Genomic DNA, 18,853 nt, shown 5'->3' on the forward strand with positions numbered 1-18,853 from the left:
TCTGGGTGTTAAATACTGACATTATATAACATGAAAGAAAAATAATTAAAATATTTGGCTTAAAAATAAGCAAATGTTATTTATTCACTCAGGATATGTCATACATAATATTTCATAACATAAGTCGTATGCCTGAGGACCCAGTGCCCATATCTGTATGATCTAAATATAGTTTTGGTTAGAAACCAATGTGAGTGTGTCTATTCCAGGAGCTCCTTCCCTGCAGTGTCCCACCGAGCACTTAAAATTGCTGAGCACCAGGTAGTCTACCTGACTAACTGAAATGGGCCTTTGTTACCTTGTATGACTGAATCCATAACTGAACTTCTTCCTTTCTCATTTTCATTGATCTGAAGACTACAAAGACACATCAACATAAAGTACATGCAATTTCTATTTTATGTAAAAGCTAGACAGTGAATTGAAATATAAATACATAATATTAAACAACATCTATTTAAAATTCCTCACTAAACTGCTCTATAATCCCATACAGATAACATTTTCTTTCTCTTGAAACTAACCTAATCTATCAGAGCAGCAATGTCAACATGCTAAATACTTATCTTAATTGGAAAAAACAAGTTGTTATATGATTATTGAAGTTCAAAGTATTAGATCATGATTCAAAAATTATTACCAGATTTGACAGCAATACTTCTGGACTCCTCCACAAGTGGTTTCAGTTCGGATTCCTTCTCAGAAGAGGAAGGTTCAGAGAATGGAGCAGCAGATGATAAAAAATCCATGAAGGAAAGTAAGGCTTCTAAATGAAGTACTAAGTCTAAGGATGAAAATGAAACCTGAGATAATGAACAATTAGAAAGGCAGATTTCAGATGCAGTAACATTTTTACATCAGGGTTCAACAGATATAAGTAGCACAAGAATAGCTCAATTAAGGGCCTTTTTAAAATTTTTATTTTTTTAAGAACTCATTATTAACTCACTATTAAAATGTTAATCCTCGCCAGATAGTAAATCTCTGCTCACTCCCAAGTGCAACCACAATTTTAACTCAAAAGAACTGGAAGAGTTTTCAGTAAAGATACAGGAAATATCATTAGGCTTTAAACCACATTTCAGGCAGTTCCAAGCTGACTATGCATGTTCAAACAGACTGTGAGCAATGTCTGTACCAGGCTATGCTTTATGCTTCCCTTAATCTTATTCTATTCCTAACGCCAATACATAATTCAAATGTTTAATGCTTCCATCAACGCTAGGCCAAAAAAGCACAGTCGACTAAAATCAGTAACAAAATTCCCTTGAAGTGTATTATTCACATACTTGTCAAGAAATCTAAGTCAAAACTGGGAAACAATCTTTTCAGAAAATAAATCAACTTTTTGTAAGAACTTTATTCCAATTCTATTATCTACTTCACTTTATCCATAAATTAGGAGTATTATTATTGCCACTGTTATTCTAATTTTAGAACTTACAATCTCACAGTTGAAAATGGCTATGAAGATAGATTTAATCAACACAACCCAGCCTTATAGTAAATTATAGAAGATTTACCTTCAGCGTCTGTTTGGTACTGTCATGAATAGTTTTAAATTCTGGTCCATCACTGTCTGCCTACAAATAGTGGAGAATTATACCACTGAGTTTCAAATACTAAAAATTCATACACTGAAAATATACATATTCTTTACTTTTCTAAGTATGCTATTAAAAGAGTAAAAAGATATTTCTTAAAGGCAAAGAAGGCCATTCAAAAAAAGAAAAAAAAAAAGAAACCAAACTGACCACATAAGCATTTCTTACATTCCATACAAGCAAAAACTCTAATTCCTTATCCTACTGTGGAGGAAATGCTAGTACATCTAGATTAGGTAAACTAATCCAAAAAGTAGGAAAAAGTGCTAGATTATAACACACTTTGCTTTGGATTACAGTGGAACTTTACATTATTACCATTTATTCAATATCACAGGGTAATGAAAGTATCCAGGATTTTCAGATGCTTGCAAAATTCACCACATCAATCAATTTAGATAGAAAAATGTTGAGAGAGAAAATTGGAATATTAAATACAAGGGTAATATATATAACTTTATATATTTAAATATTAAAGAATCCTAGTAATAAAACTAGGTACCTTTGTCAGTAACATTTTCAGAAGGGGTTCATCAGTCACATTAGAAGAGTTAATAATGTGAAGAGGTTCTCCTTTAGAATCTAAAAGAGAAAAAAGACAAGGTTGATCCATCAAGTTAACCATTTCACACGTTTTAAGACAGGACCAGCCAAATGTACACAAATGTACATTTGTCAAAACTCAGGACTGTACACTAAAAAGAGTGAAGTACATTGTGTATCAATCTTACCTCAATAAACCTGGCTTTGAAAAAAAAGAAACAAATTCCATAAAACAAAAATAATAGTACTCACCAATTACAACTGGTATAACATATGGTACTACTGTATTACTATCATCTAAACAAATCATGGTATATTAAAGAACCTATAAAATACATAAAGTAGGGATTATTCTCAATACAAGTTTACTTTACTTAAAGATATCCCATAGAGTTCTTATAAACTTTAAACACTAACAGAACTTTAAAAGTTAGCTTATTGCAGGAACTTAAGGTCAAGGATACCCACTAATGATAGTATTTATTCTGAGGGAAGGACAAGAGACTACAGATGATATTAATTTTTTCATCTATATACTTCTGTATTTGATTTTCATTTTTCACAAATACATATTAACATAATTAAAAAGAAATGTTAAAACTCACATAATTTGAAAATCAGATAATACATCGTATTTCCTAGTAAATTAACCCAACTCTTCAAAATGGGTCCCCTAGAACTGTACCCAGCGACTGTTTTTGAAAAGTTGAGTTAATGTACTAGGAAATTAACACAATTGTACACAAACCAATATGTTTAATGTTGATAAAAAGGTAGGGATCACGTGCCTAATGAATAATTTACACAGACTGTATTTCACACTTACCAGTGAAATCAAAGCACTGCATACTAATTTTTTTTAGATAAGCTTTAGCAGTCATGTCATAGGTTTTAACTCTAGCTTCCATTCCAAGTTGCACGACATTTAGCTCATGTAAAGGCCTTCCCTTCTTTTCTGATTTTTTCATCAAAGTAACCACAACCTAAAAGAGGGTACCAGTATTACCACCAACTATTTCATTAATACACAATGAAGGTAAATCAAGAATTTAATAAGTATCCAGAGTGATATAAGCAAGAAATTCACACAATGTTAAGATGTTTACTTCTATTTGTGCCTGCAGTTTGGCCTAATTCCCAGAAGTCCTAGTCTGATAGCCTTTCATCTGAAAGTCTGTGAGACCAACAGCCAATTTTTACATCATTTCTAAGGCAAGCTTTCTCAGCTTCGGCACTATTAACATTTTGAGCTGGTAATTCTTTCTAGTGGGAACTGTCTTATGTGCTGTAGGATATGAGGCAGCACCCCTGGCCTCTACCTATCAATTGTCATTAGTATTCTCCCCTCAGATAATGGCAACAGAAAATGGTTTCAAACAATGCCAAATATCCATGCGGAGCAATGCAAACTGTTCCCCTTCAACCCAATCACTGTTCTAAGGGAAGAGAACAGCCATAATATATATCATAAATAATATTTAAAAGGTCTTATGGGTTTTATATGTGTGTGTGTGTGTTAAGTATATCTGCAAATAGAATGATTCATCTATCGATGTTTCAACTACCAAGGCTTAAAAACCTTCAGTAACTCTGATATTAACCAGAAAAACATCCAAGTTTAACATAAAGAAATTGGCTTCAAAGCATGTATTTCAGATTCTTAAAAGTAAAGCCTATTCCTTTAAAAGTCTGTTTGTTTATTGACTGGCTGCTAGAGACAGGGTCTTGCTCTGTCACCCAGGCTGGAGTGCAGTAGCACAATCAGAGCTCACTGCAGTCTTGACCTCCTCGGCTCAAGTGATCCTCCTGCCTCCCAAGTAGCCAGGACTAAAGGCACATGCTACCACAACTGACTAATTAAAAAAGAAATTTTTTTTTGCAGAGATAGGGTCTCATTATGTTGCCCAGGCTGGTCTCAAATACCTGAACTCAAGTGATCCTCCAGTCTTGGCCTCCCAAAGTGCTGAGATTATAGGCATAAGCCATTGCAAACAGCCTATTTAAAAGTTTATTATTTTTAGCTCAGAGAAAAAACATAACCTCTATATAACTATTTAATGATAAAACAGATTTTAGAGGAAGTCCTTGCAAGTCCCTGTATCCACTATACTTTCTCACATACTCACACTTTTATGCCTGTTCCTCTTTCCACCTTGCCCCAGACCCTTTCCTGATCCCTTTTCTCAGATAATTTCCTATTTCTCTTTAAAAACTTAATTCAAATGTGTCCTCCTCCAGAAAATCTTTTCTGACCCTCTCAGTCTGCTTAAATGCCTACTCCCTACCATCAGCACCCCAAGCTCCAATAGTATCCTCAGCAGATATTTCGTGAAATAATTACAAAAATTTTAATAGTTTTCCTGCATGAGTTCAGACTGTAAGCCTTTTACCTCTATCCTTATCACTGGGCACATACAATAAATATTTGTTGGATGTGTGAATAAAGAAGAAAATGTATTTCATCTTTCCTCAAGAATATGCAGATGGCAAACATATTACTAATGTAACTTTTTTTAAAATGCAGGCATATTGTGTTTTATTCTATCAAGAGTTTCTAACATTTGAAAAGAATTTATCTGACACTATTGCCCTTTCCTGCCTTTCTTACATGACATCCAAAGCAAGTGACATTCCTACTGTCCTAAAAGCATTAAAAAGCATGTTAAAGAACATGCTGTCATTTTCTCTATGAAATATTATAACTCCCAAATCTTTCCCAAATATATAACTCCCAAATCTTTCCCAAATATTATAACTCCCAAATCTAACTCACAAACTTTCAATTTTTAAAACATCACTGCTACATGTGAACAGCCCACATAGATTTTTTTCATCAGTATCAATTATCTACAAGTTTAGTAGAGGTAATTCCAATATCCATTACTTATTTGGATATCCATTATCCAATAATGGATATATCCAATATCCATTATATCCAATAATATCCAATATCCATTACCGCACTTTACAAAAACAGATGAAAATTACACACCTCTTTAATTTCAAAATTCAGCAGCATATTAATGATGTCTACAGATCTAATTTCTTCCACTCCAGTTGTTAAAGTATTTTTTGAATCATGCATATCTTGTTGTGATATAGAGATTTCAAGGGGCTCTTTAGTTTCACCTGAAATGTTTAAAAGAAATTCATTCACTTTTATTCACAAATTTCTTCCACAAGTACTTATTGTGGACTTATATGAGTATTCTGGACCTGGTAGAGGCAATGAAACTCCACAAATTAGTAACAGCCCTAGCCCTTGGAAAACTGCGGGTTTAGTGGAAGAGACAGATACATTTAAAATACAAACAAAGATACATTTAAAATACAAACAAGTAGGCCACACCCAGTCACATTAAATGAACAAATGTTAATAGACTCTATATAAAATGCACTGAAAGCACAGAACAAAGCGTGACATTGTTATACAGAAGTCAAGAAAGGTTCCATTAGAGGAGGTATCATTCAAGCAGAGCAAAGGACATCCTCACACGATGGAGACATTACCAGAAAGGAGCAAAACCAGGGAATGGTAACACATGATAGGTTTTGCAAACAGAATGGAGTTTGATATGGTTAAATCATAAGGGGGGCAACAAGAAGTAAGACTAGAAAAGAAAAAAGGGAGTGGGAGGTCAGGGCCTCTTATGCCATACTAACAAACAAGAGTAAAGCTATATAATTATGATGCTGTGTTTCTGAAATTCGCACACCCTGAAATGCAATAAAATTGCTTTTTAAGCTGTAATATAAAAAATAATAACAGCTATCACTTGCTAAGTGCTCATCTGTGTGGCAGACACTGTTCTAAGGTCTGTATATAGACTGTTCTATTTAATTCTTATGACATCGTTTTGAGGTAAGAACTTTATTGTCTTTATTTCAGAAATGGGCAAATTGAGGTTCAGACATTTGTGCTCAGTGTCGCACAAATGGCAGAGCCCAAATTCATCAGTCTGATTTTACAGTCTTCACTCTCCACTGTCCCTCAGTATCATTAAATTAGTTATTACTATTATTGCAGTTGACATTATCTTGACCACTAATACAACACACAGGAACCAAGTAGTGTAAGCTATACCAGAATTCCATACTGAAAGCCACTATTGTTAATCATTACCTTTGACAAAGCATTGCATAGGGCAAGGTTTCCTAACTATCATCTTACTCCAGCACTGTTCCAAACATAATGTGAACCAGGGGAAATGATTCCAGCAAATATTTTTGCTTTTACAAAACAATTTCCTGAATAGGCGAAGATTTTTCAAATGGAAAATAAAAAATACTGATCATTTAAAAAACCAGTAAATTTAAGTTGATTGAAATTAACAAACCCTATTCATTAAAAGACCCATTAAAAGAGTGAAAGGCCACCAGTCAGAATATCTATTGAAAAGTCAAAAAATAACAGATGTTGGCCAGGTTGTAGAAAAAAGGGAATACTTATACACTGTAGGCAGAAATGTACACTAGTTTAGCCACTATAAAAAGCAGTTTGGAGATTTCTCAGAGAATTTAAAACAGAATTACCTTTGACCCAGCACTCCCATTACAGGGTACGTACCCAAAGAAAAATACATCATTCTACCAAAAAGACCACATGCCCTCACCTATTCATCACTGCACTATTCACAATAGCAAAGACATGGAATCAACCTAGATGCCCACTGACGGTGGGCTGAATAATGAAAATGTGGTACATATACACCATGGCATGCTATGTAGCCACAGAAAATAATGAAATCATGTTCTTTTCAGCAACATGGATGGAGCTGGAGGCCATCATCCTAAGTGAATTAACCCAGCAACAGAAAACCAAATACCACATGTTCTCACTTGTAAGTGCGAGCTAAACATTACGTACACATGGACATAAAGATGGGAATCCAACAGACACTAGGGACTACTAGAGGGGGTAGGGTGGGACGGGGAAGGTTGAAAAACTACCTATCAGGTACTATGCTCACTACCTGGGTAATGGGATCATTTTAGATGAAATCTCAGTGACATGCAATTTACCCATGTAACAAACCTTGCTGGACATGTACCCCCCGAACCTAAAATAAAAGTTGGGAAAAAAAGAGAGTGAAAGGCAAACCACAGATAGGGAAAAGATATTTCTATACATATATGCATATAACACACATAACCAACAAAGGGCTCATATTCAGAATTTAAAAACTACATATCAATAAGAAAAAAGGCAAACATCTCAATAAAAATAGTTGTCAATAGGATAGATGGTTACATCACAAAAAAGGATATCCAAATGGCCAATAACCATATGAAAAGGTGATCACCTTCACTAGTAATCAAAAAGCAAATAAAAACCATAGTGAGATACCACTGAATATCTATCAGAATGCTAAATTTAAAAAGATTGGCAATGCCAAGTACTAGGGAGAATGTGAAACAACTGGAACTCTCATACATTGCTGCTAGGAAAGTAAACTAGTACAACCAGTTGGAAAACTTCTTGGTATAATCTGGCACAAGTTACTGAAGCTAAATGTAAATCTCACACATGACACAGTAATTCTACTCCTACCTATATATCCAAAAAAACGTTTATATAATTATGTCAAAGACACACAATAAAATTCATAGCAATTTCATTCATGATAGCTAAACACTGGAAACAACCAGAATGTCCATGAAAGACAGAATGAATAAAATAAATTTTGATACATTCATATAACTGAATAGTGCACAGAAATAAAAAGAACAAACTACTCCTACGCACAACATGGATGAATCTCACAAACAAAATGCGGAATAAAAGAAGCCAAACATCGAAGAGTAAATTCTGTATGATTCCATTTATATGAAATTTATTTATATATGAAATTCAAGAAGAGGCAAAACTAATCTATCTATTACAAGTTAAAATGGTAGTTACCTCTGGGTGGATTTGCAGGCAGAGTGTTTGGCACTGACTGAGAAAGGGCAAGAGGGAGGCCTTCTGGGGTGCTGAAAATGTACTATATCTTGATCATGTGTATCCATATATGCAAAAATTCACTGAATTATACACTGAATATTTGTATACTTCACTGTATGTATTAAAATATAGTAAAATAGTTTTTTAATAATGAAAAATACAATGGGATACCAGTTTTCACTTAGCACATGGACAAAAAATTTTTAATCTGGTAATATACTGTGTTAGAAAGGTATAGAAAAACAACCTGGTGGGAATGCAAGGTTAGTAAAGTTCTATGGAGGCCAATCAGCAAGATCTGTGAAAATCTTAAATTAGTCTACAGAAATTATTTGCTGACCTAATTGTCAGTTAAATTTATATTAAATTAATAATTTTACATATCTTTTAACTGGTGTTATCCTATAGATATATATATACTTGTAAAAGTATATGTATGAGGATATTCAATGCAACATGGTAATAATGAAAGTTTAAAAACAACCAAAAATGACTATCACTAGGAACCTGCTAAATAAATTACGATGTTTCAACAGAATTTAGTATCAGGCAGTCATTACAAAGAATGAAGCAGATCTATACATATGGAATAGACACCAAGACACACTGTTAATATTTTTTAAAAAAAAGCAAAGTGAGCAAACACACACATGCATGCACACAAACAGGATGCTACCATTTGTTTAAAAAAACTAAAGATTATATATTTACGTGTTTATACATACATTTTATATATATATATACACACACACACACACACATATATATTACCTTAAAAAATAAGGCTGTTACTTTTCCTTTAGTCAAAAGGGCCATGGTAAGTAATAATTTAAATTCTCTTTTCATTTTTACTGCTGTATAATCTTTTCAGTATCTTTGGAAAGTGATAATTTATCAACCATTTCAATTCTTGCAGATATTTTACTACCAAGCCTTATTGAAAAATCAGATACACTATGCTACCATAGCCTACTGCCAACTCAAAATGCTTTCTTCTATACATGCAATTTCAATGATTACTTCAAGAATCTACCACTGCTTTGAAGTCCTTCTTTATGGCCTCCTCTCAATTCACACAACTTAGAAAAGAGTCTGAAACTATAACTGACAACTTAGCTTAAGAGAGTCAATCATCTCCAACTATGATTTCATTCAATAGCATCTTGTTTGTTCTCTTGATAATATAAACTGCAATTCGTAAACATATATTTGTTTACTTTTTATTTCCTGATTGCCTACTAAACCATAAGTAAATAGACACATACGTATTATGCCACTTACTGTCAGCCTCTTACCTGTCTCTTGTACTCTTGGTTTCACTTTATCCAAGTCTTCAGTACCCTCACCAAGATTTTCTGCTAGTATCCTAAATAAAAGATTAAGATCTTCTTGATTTAGACTAACCTGTAAAATATTATGATAAAAAAATATTACATTTTAAAATGAAACAATTTTCATACAGAAAATAAATTTCCAGTTGCAACACGAGGGACAGAATAATCCTAATACTGAAAAGTTACGTACAATCACAACCCACTCAAGTACTGCACTACTTATTTCATGTTAAAATTTTTATATTCAAAGACAATAAGATGTTTATAGAAAACCAATGTAATTCATCAGTCAATATTAGCTCCAATGACTTGACTGATGTTTACTGAAAGTTAAATATGATCAAAGAAATGTGATCTTTTTTTAAAACTGACAACTTCAGAAAATGCATAATTCTACTTTTTAAACAATAACAATTCCAATGAAATAAAAAGGTTAAAAAAAATTTCCCTCAATGCTATAATTAATTATCTTAGGTGTACTTAGATATCCCTAAAAATAAAAATGTACATATATAATATATGAGACAGTATAATATGCTAATGCATAATTTATATACAGATCCCTACCAACAGGTAGGTATAGCAAATTTTAAAGTTAAGAAATCTTAACTAAAGATTAAATTCTACTGAAAATAATAATGATCTTGTTAGACAAACTCTCACTGAAATTTTTCTTATACTAGTCAGCAAAAAAAGTCTTCATTTCATTTGGATTTCTACTTTAAAAGTCTTTGGAGTTTAAAACTTCAACAATGAAGTTTTTTTTGTCACTCATATACTTACATCCATTGAATCAAGATGTCCTTTAATTTCCACAACAGGCATCTTGTGGTACCAAGATGCAGCTAGATTCCGATTTACAAGAAATTCCAAGTTAATTGGGTGCAACAGCTGAATATCAGGATGGTAGGTGCCTGGCTGGATCACCGTCCTACGAAAAATAGAAATGTTACATATGCATAGATATAGGGTAGAAATGTAACTTTGGGAGGCCGAGACAGGCGGATCACGAGGTCAGGAGATCGAGACCATCCTGGCTAACACGGTGAAACCCCGTCTCTACTAAAAAATAAAAAAATTAAAAAATTAAAAAAAAGCAAAGTCAAGCAGTTATTTGCTGCTCTAAATACTGATTTGAAACAGTGTGGCTTAAGTATTTTCAAAACTGAATCTATAATTAATCTATAACCCACTAGAAGGGATAAATTAAAAGGTGATATACAATGAACCATTAAGAAAACTTTTTCTTTAAATAGTAGATAGGTGAAAAACTGAATAAATTTTTAAGAGCAATCCACACTGTCGAAGAAATATAGAAAATCATCATATACAGTTGTTCAAGGATTAATAGGTATGTTGGTGCAGAGACTGAAGAAAACAATGGCAAAGTGAACAAGTGAAGTTAGCATTTTCTAAGGCATTTCATAAAGATTTTCTCTAGGATTATTTTCTAGACTTGCCTTATAGTCATTAATTTTTTATTCTACATAATTAAATCTTCATGGATGGGGTAGAAAATAATTTTAAAATGAATTATGTACAGATTTCATGTGCCACCTGGTATGAGCACTGAAGATACAAAATAATTTACACAACATGCCTGCCAAAAATGTGTAAATTCAATCAAACCATGAGGAATCACTCAGACAAAACCAAATTGAGAGGTGAGTGGAACCAGACTCTAGTCTTCAAACTACAGTAGTAGTCATGTAGTCATAAAAAGACAAAGAAAAGCTAAAGAACTACTCCAAAAGAAATTTTTGTCAGTACAGAAATCTTCCTCAGTAGTACAGAATACAATTATATGCTATGGGTGATCCTGAATCAGGGGGAAATTTTTACAATGGACATTCCTATAAAGGAAATTATTATAATGGGACAACTGATAAAATCTGAATATTGACTGAATTTCAGATTATAGTATTATATCAATACTAAATTTCTAGAATTATATCATGGTTAATGTAAGAGAATGAATGTCCTTGTTTATAGGAGACACATGATAAAGTATTTAGGGACAAAAAGTTAAAGATGTCTATTCTCAAATGATTTAGCAAAAAATGTTTTAAATAATATGTATATGTTTATAGATAGGTTAAAGCAAATACAAACAATTGGTGAATCTAGATGAAGGATATGTAGGTGCATTCACAGTACTATTTTTTTCCATTTTTCTGTAGGTCTGAAATTTTTGAAAACAAAAGTTGATTAAAAAACTGTTCTGGTGGCCTGACGCGGTGGGTCATGCCTGTAATCTCAGTACTTCGGAAGGCCAAGGTGGGCAGAACACCTGAGGTCAGGAGTTCAAGACTAGCCTAGCCAACATGGTGAAACCCCGTCTCTATAATGAAAAATGAAAAAAATTAGCCAGGCATGATGGCATGTGCCTATATCCCCAGCTGCTCAGAAGGCTGAGGCAGGAGAATCGCTTGAATCTGGGAGGCAGAAGTTGCAGTGAGCCAAGATGGCACCATCGTACTCCAGCCTGGGCAACAGAGCAAGACTTCATCTCAAAAAACAAAATAAAAAACTCTTCTGGGCCAGGGGTGGTGGCTCACGCCTGTAATCCTAGCTCTTTGGGGGGCCAAAGCAGGTGGATCACCTGAGGTGAGGAGTTCAAGACCAGCCTGGCCAACATGGTGTAACCCCACTTCTCTTAAAAATACAAAAAAATTAGCCAGGCATGGTAGCGCACGCCTAAGTCCCAGCTACTCGGGAGGCTGAGGCAGGAGGATTGCTTGAACCCAGGAGACAGAGGTTGCAGTGAGCAAGATTGCGTCATTGCACTCCATCCTGGGTGACAGAACAAGACTCCAACTCAAAACATATACGCACACATACACACACACACACACGCAACGACAACAACCAAAAAACCTCTTCTGTGTAACGGAACAGTTTATTTGAATAAACTGTGTTGGGTAGGAATTTCAAATCATAAAATTTCATGGAAATCATGAATATAATATTTAAATCCATAATTATTGAAAGAGCATACCTATAAAGTGTAAGCTTTGTTAGCTGCACATCCATTCTATCAATTACTGGAGGATTTAAGTAGTCTTCATCAGACACCAGACTGAACTGATTTTGAACTCTGATTAACCCAAGATCTACCACTACTGCATTGGTGGAAATGGAAGACTGTGGGATGACTATAACTGGTGCTTTCAAATCAATATTGATGGAAACACGAAAACTCCTCTGTGCAAGATCTTTCACACTTGTGGCAGCCTTTTCTGCAGCCTGGGCAGTGGCAGCACTCAGAGACTCTTTGGCTGTCTGGAAATTACTCAGGAAGTTCTGTGGACACAAAGCATAAAAAGAGAAATTCAAAGAGAATACAAGCACATCAATAATAACACCTTCTTCTTTTCATACATGTGGTAACTTTTTTTTCCCAATATTTCACTTTCCGTTGAGCTCTATTTTTCTGGTAGTAGTAAGAAATTACTGATAATCCATCTATAGCTATGAGCTGCCTGAACTGAGCTAATGTTATATGGTTAAGGAACAGAGAAAGAAATTTTTTCCAATAATTTTTTTACTAAAGAATTTGGCTTCATTATATTGTAGCAAAAATAATTTGTTCTAGACAAAAATCATTAAATGTTCAGATTTCAACTGTTAAATGGGGGTTTTGATCTCTACATTCATGCATAAATACCATCTATAATTAAAATAATGCCCACTCTAAAATCCAAGGTTTGTAACATTTGTCATCATAATTATCACACTTTTAAAAGTATTTCAAAATTGAAAAATCAATATATAAGTAACTATTTTACCAGAAGTGACATAAGGAATTTATGAAGATAGACGATCTGAATACAGCCAACATTCAGAGACAGCACACCATCCACTTTGGACATGTCAGTATACAAATCTCCCTCAGTAGCATTTGGATACAAATCCAAATTAAAACGGAAAACTTCATTTCCCATTATTGACACAGCCTGAAAAACAGAGACTTGAATATACTCTATCTGGGAAGGTAATGACAAAATAAAACCCCATTTACAAAAGGGTTTTTATATTTTAATCTTTATAAAAACATTTTTCTATTGAAGTATATTTCATTAATGTTTTTAAAATAAAATACATTTTACAATAGAATCTCATATTCAGTCATTAAAGAATATTAACTATCTGTTTACAATCACCTACTTTCTTATGAACTGTCTTCGGATCAACATCTGTGACAATAATATTTTCTAGTCGGGCAAAAAGTGACTGTTTTCTTGACTGGAGAGAAAGGGAGGAATCCAGGCCTGAAAAAGAAAGTGCATTATCATAATTTCTACAGATCTACCATAAATAAGATCTTTCTTTCCATTACATTATTTTATTTTGGGGTGACTTTTTTAAATTTAGCAATGTTTCAACTCCCAATGGATAAATAAGTTGCAATATTAGAGATTTTTGGTTATATAAACACCAAAACCTATAAATGTGTTAAACAATAATTATCTGAATTTTCAATCAGGGGAAGAAACACATCTAGCACAAATAGATTATCTCAGAATTTAAGTAAATTATCCTTTATACCTCACATCCAGTCATTTACATGGAAACTATAAAAGTTACACAAATCAAATTCAGACTAGTAGATGCACTGCCATTTTGGAAAGGACAAAGGAAAAAAGCCCCTAGTTTTCTAGTTTTTAGGTTCTTAAAAAATTTCATTAAACATATTCAATATATTCTTTACCAGGTCACAACCAGCTAGTACAAGTAAGCCAGAGGAAAAGCTAGATGAGTTCTGGCAGCTTTTACCTAAAAGAACATAATGGCCTCACAGATATTGTCATTCATTGTAAGATTGCTTTTCATAAGGAAAGATAAATAAAGACAAATACGTAACTATATTATGTATAAAAATCATATATTTTAAAAAAAGATTAAAAAGTTACTACAAAGCATGTCCATAGACCTTCACCTAAAATCTAGACTGAGACTTCTCCTAGCCCATCAACACCATCCCTACATTGACATCAGTATCCCTTTTCTACTTCCTAGATAACTCTCAGGAAGGTCCCAAACACCAGGATATGTGTGAGTTCAATTGGGATGGTCAGATTCTGACCAATATCTATATCCCAAAGAGAAGAAAGCATACAATCCAATTATGTCTTTTCAGCTTTCACAGCTCAGAGCTCTTTATTTGTACATTCTTTAGCACTGCAAAGAAAAAACAAGAAGGAAAAGTTTATTTTTTCGCCAATTTTTAATACCGTGTGAACTTTTACCTTGAATCTTGATTTCAGCGATATTGTTCTTTTCGTTGCAAACAACGACACAGAAAGCATTCAACTGCGCAAACAGCCTGAAGCCAATAATGTCACTATCTTTGGAGGATACAATCACTAAAAATAAAACAAAGCATCTGTCACACAGTGAGATTTTAATCATCTACATTCTATTAAGCTTTAATCGCTATATTAAGTGAACCACTGCTATGTTAAAAAAAAATTATAACATTCTCCAACTCTTAACGATTCAAATACTTTTTTTGCTTTATATATTCTGTAAAGTTTGCTTTTTTAACAGTGAGATATTAGTTTTATAATTTAAAAGCAAGAAAAAAAACTAAAATAAATAAATAAGGACACTGAACCTCAGAAAAGTTAAATAATGTGCCTAAGGTTACATGGTTGAAGTAGCAAAATCAGGATCTGAACTGAGTTCTTTCAGATCCAAAATCTGGGCTCTTGGCCAATTAGATGCTACTCCTGAACCCTTCCCTACCTTTGTGTCTCTGAGCCTTAATTTCCTTATGTGTAAAATGGAAAGACTCACTCCTTATAAAGCCCCTTCAGCAGCCACTGAGAGGGAACAGCTCAGTATAAATACAGGTCGTCTCCCCCTATTACCTACCTAAAGGCTTCCTATACCACCACCAAAATAAGAACAAAAACAAACATTTTTAAAAACAACAGTATTGATTACATATGCCTTATATATCAGGTGCTTGCATATAATTTAATTTGAAGAAAAGGGGAAAATTGTATTTAAATGACTGAGTCAGATAACCTCTAGTATTCCTCATTTAGCTTTAGAATTCTAAAACCCTTGCTAACAAAAAACAAAAATGTATCGTTCATACCTTTTGGCAGAGTTGAATTTTTTTGTTGTTTTTCAGTTGAAATTTGTACCTCCTTGGCAACATTTATGCTTTGATCATCAGAAGGAATAATGGTTGTGAGGTAATTAATAGAAGAGACAAGAGCTTGTGTTTGCAGCAACAGATTTAAAGATGAAAAGGCCACCTAAAAATGTTTTAAAGAGAAAATTAGTTTCCCACAGTCAATTATAACTTGTAGTCTCCACGATAGATCCAAAAGATTCTCAGGTGGGCTTATATCATTGCTTCCCACCACTTAGAAGGAAGAGTAAAGAGAGGAAGATTCACAATCTCCTTAAACAGGGAATATATGGAGACAAATTACACTTACTCACTTCAGAGGTACATCAGAATATTACAGCAACCTAATTACTCCATTTCCCAAGCATAATGGTTATGAAATCTATACTCCGCTTCTCATGACTATCCTGATATTCAACATATAGATGGCATCTTGGATCTTCAATGGACAATTATGATTATATAAAATTATAAGTAAAAAGGCAAAATCCCAGAACCACCATGTGCTACTACTATGTCTAGAAATGATTTCAAAGGTTGCATCTGTGAGATTTAAATATAAAAAGGACAATTATGAATGGGTTACTAAGTGATCTTTTCAAATCACAATAATGGTCTCATCATTTAAAAAGAAACACAATATATAACGTGTAGGGAAAAAGTACTGCTTTTTTTTTTTAAAACAAACACTCTAGAAAGCTAAGATAGCAATACAAATTGATTTCAAGAATGGGTAGTTTTCATTAATATAAAATAAAAAGCTCTGTTTATAAAAATGAATTTCTTTTCATTTTCTCATAACACTAAATGGATATAAAAATAATAAAAGGTTCACAATATTAAAACAGATTCCCCCACCTCTCAAAAAAGTGTGAGCTAAAACTCAACTCTCTCCTTTTCTTTTTAGTTACTCATAGGTACATTTTGCTCCTCTTACTCTAAGTTACTACGTAAGTAGTATGGATTCAAAACTGTTCAACATCTCTCCTTATATTTTATACACTTTTTCACCTGTACATCAAACAATGCTATCTAGTTTGGCTAGTTTAGAAACCTTTTAGTTCTTTGTACATCAAAGTTCTTTTGTCTATAGCATTCCCTAATTCAGAAATAATACGGAAACTTTTAAGGACGTTAGGATGTGATATAATAAAACAACAGCTTTACTAAGCTGAATCATAAACACAGAGCATGGTAAGTATCGATGACATTATTTATAACTCTTACTGGTCCTTTATGTCATCAAATTACCCAGTCAATACTCCTCAAATGATACTAGAGGTTTCGAGAGTAGGTTATTTTCAAACAGGATAAATTCCTTTAACAGAATTTCTTACCTTAACTGTTTGTTCAGTTTTTCCAAAAGTAGTTTGAAAACTAGGTCCATTCTTATCAGCCTGAAAAAAGAAATAAAAGTTCTAAAGAAGGTACTAGGATCAAAGTAAATAAATCACTTATTTATGATCTCTGGTTAATTCATTTATAGTTATAAATGTATTTTACATACATTGTATATTTAATTTTATTGCCATTATTTTAAAGTTACACCCAAATAATGCATTTATTATAATAGCGCAAATGTGTTCTTCTCTTCAAACATGGGAGAATATTCACTTCTGGGAAACTGCAGCTAGGAATCAGAATGACAAACTCTGAAGGTTGTAAGGTGTAAAGGTCACGTAGCCCATCTATCACCTAATGCTTAAATCCCTCCATAAAGTCTTTAGCAAGTCTATTTTTTTTATATCTCCAGTAAAAGAAACCTTGTTTCTTTACAAATCTAATCTTTAGAAAGCTTTTATTTAATAAGGTCTTCACACTGAGTCAAAAATCTATCTCTCATCATAACTAACCATTGGTCCGCATAGTTCTTTCTATCCTTTGGAAACACAAACAAATTCAAACTCAAAGATTTACCTCCTGTGAGAAGTTTTCTGGCCTTGCCAATTCCCTGTCTCTCTGTTCCAATAATGCTTTGTGCTTTTCTTTATTAGAGAATCAATCACATTTTATTCTAATTATTATTTACGTGTGTTATCTCCCTACTCATGTACAATTTTCTTGAGAACAGGCAATGTTTTTCATTTCTGTATCCCAAGCACCTAACAGTACAGACATCCAAAAACACATCCAGAGGTATTCAATAAATAGCTGCTGACCAATTAAACAAATCAACTAATCTTGAAGTCAGCTAAATACCATCAGTTCCTTCAGTGTTTCTCATATGAAATATTTTTGTGGCCCTTCCTATTCCTGGCATTTCTCTTCTGAACCCAATTTAATATGACTTTATCCTTTTGATGCAGCATACTCAGCCAAATGTCACCTATATATGACCTATAATCAGTATAGGTATGTGGGTGTGCCCTAGAGGACAAATGGTACCTACTTCATCCCAGGCTTCCACCTCTGGCAACAAGAAGTTTAGTGACTTTGTTTAATGGCCCTGTACTTAAGTGAAAGAAAAGAAGGTGTACAAATGAAAAACAAAAACAGATTTCCCTATAATTAGAAACTGTGATACACATCCAGAGCCATTAGTAACTTATTGTCACATTTTTCCGTCCAGAGATGTCGTTTGGAGTACACAATAAATATATAATCATTCTATAGCCCGTACCTTAATATACTCCACTTTCAAAAGATCTAATCCAGGTTTGTCAGAAGAGCTAATCAAGTGAAGGGGCTTCTTTTTGGATCCTAAAGAAAAAGGAAAAAAAAAAGTGTTTCAAATAAATTGCTCTTTTGTAATCTGAAACTTTTTTTAGATTTTTTAAAATTTGTTAATTAAGCTTTAAAAGAAAATCTTTGCTTGTTGTCATAGTTATTAAATACAAAGGCCATCACTGTTGAAGAAATTAACCAATCCAGATTGTTACCTCTGACATCCAACTTACTTAAAAACATGCATATTTATTTTCACCTGATTTCACAGGTCACTTCTAAAATTCTGACAAATAATTTATTTTACTTCTATTAAAGAAATTTAAATAATTTCCTTTTGTTTAAACTGTGAGAGGTGGCTTAAAAGAGGAAAGCTTTGTTTTTGTTTTTTTTCCTTAAAAGAGAACTGTTAAACTCCTTTTTAACTTAAAAACAACAGGTACTACCAGATGTTCTTTATATCCTTCAGTAGATGTACCAAGGAACTGCCTCCAAAAGCTATGGAGGGAGAAGTAATTTGTCCACCATTTTATCTATCTTTTGTTATTTGCAGTTCTTTAACTCTTGCTTCTGAGAGATCTCAAAATTTACCCTTGACTTCCAAGGGCATAACCTTCAC

At 33.3% G+C, this 18,853-nt stretch overlaps 1 protein-coding gene across 2 annotated transcripts in view; it reads right to left on the bottom strand.

Moving 5' to 3' along the window:
• The window catches only part of VPS13C (vacuolar protein sorting 13 homolog C), a 193,209-nt gene that overhangs the window by 91,587 nt on the left and 82,769 nt on the right, over positions 1-18,853 (bottom strand). For both annotated transcript variants that reach the window (XM_015142394.3, XM_077938707.1), the window contains exons 27-40: positions 18,191-18,270; positions 16,908-16,967; positions 15,532-15,694; positions 14,675-14,791; positions 13,593-13,696; positions 13,214-13,381; positions 12,424-12,728; positions 10,209-10,356; positions 9,387-9,495; positions 5,140-5,276; positions 2,974-3,130; positions 2,107-2,186; positions 1,524-1,583; positions 641-803 (exon numbers count right to left, since the gene is read on the bottom strand). In XM_015142394.3, the coding sequence (XP_014997880.3) occupies positions 641-803; positions 1,524-1,583; positions 2,107-2,186; positions 2,974-3,130; positions 5,140-5,276; positions 9,387-9,495; positions 10,209-10,356; positions 12,424-12,728; positions 13,214-13,381; positions 13,593-13,696; positions 14,675-14,791; positions 15,532-15,694; positions 16,908-16,967; positions 18,191-18,270 (1,851 nt within the window). The remainder of the gene's footprint in view (positions 1-640; positions 804-1,523; positions 1,584-2,106; positions 2,187-2,973; positions 3,131-5,139; positions 5,277-9,386; positions 9,496-10,208; positions 10,357-12,423; positions 12,729-13,213; positions 13,382-13,592; positions 13,697-14,674; positions 14,792-15,531; positions 15,695-16,907; positions 16,968-18,190; positions 18,271-18,853) is intronic.

This window comes from Macaca mulatta, chromosome 7, assembly GCF_049350105.2.
Source record: "Macaca mulatta isolate MMU2019108-1 chromosome 7, T2T-MMU8v2.0, whole genome shotgun sequence".
Classification (NCBI taxonomy): Eukaryota; Metazoa; Chordata; class Mammalia; order Primates; family Cercopithecidae; genus Macaca; species Macaca mulatta.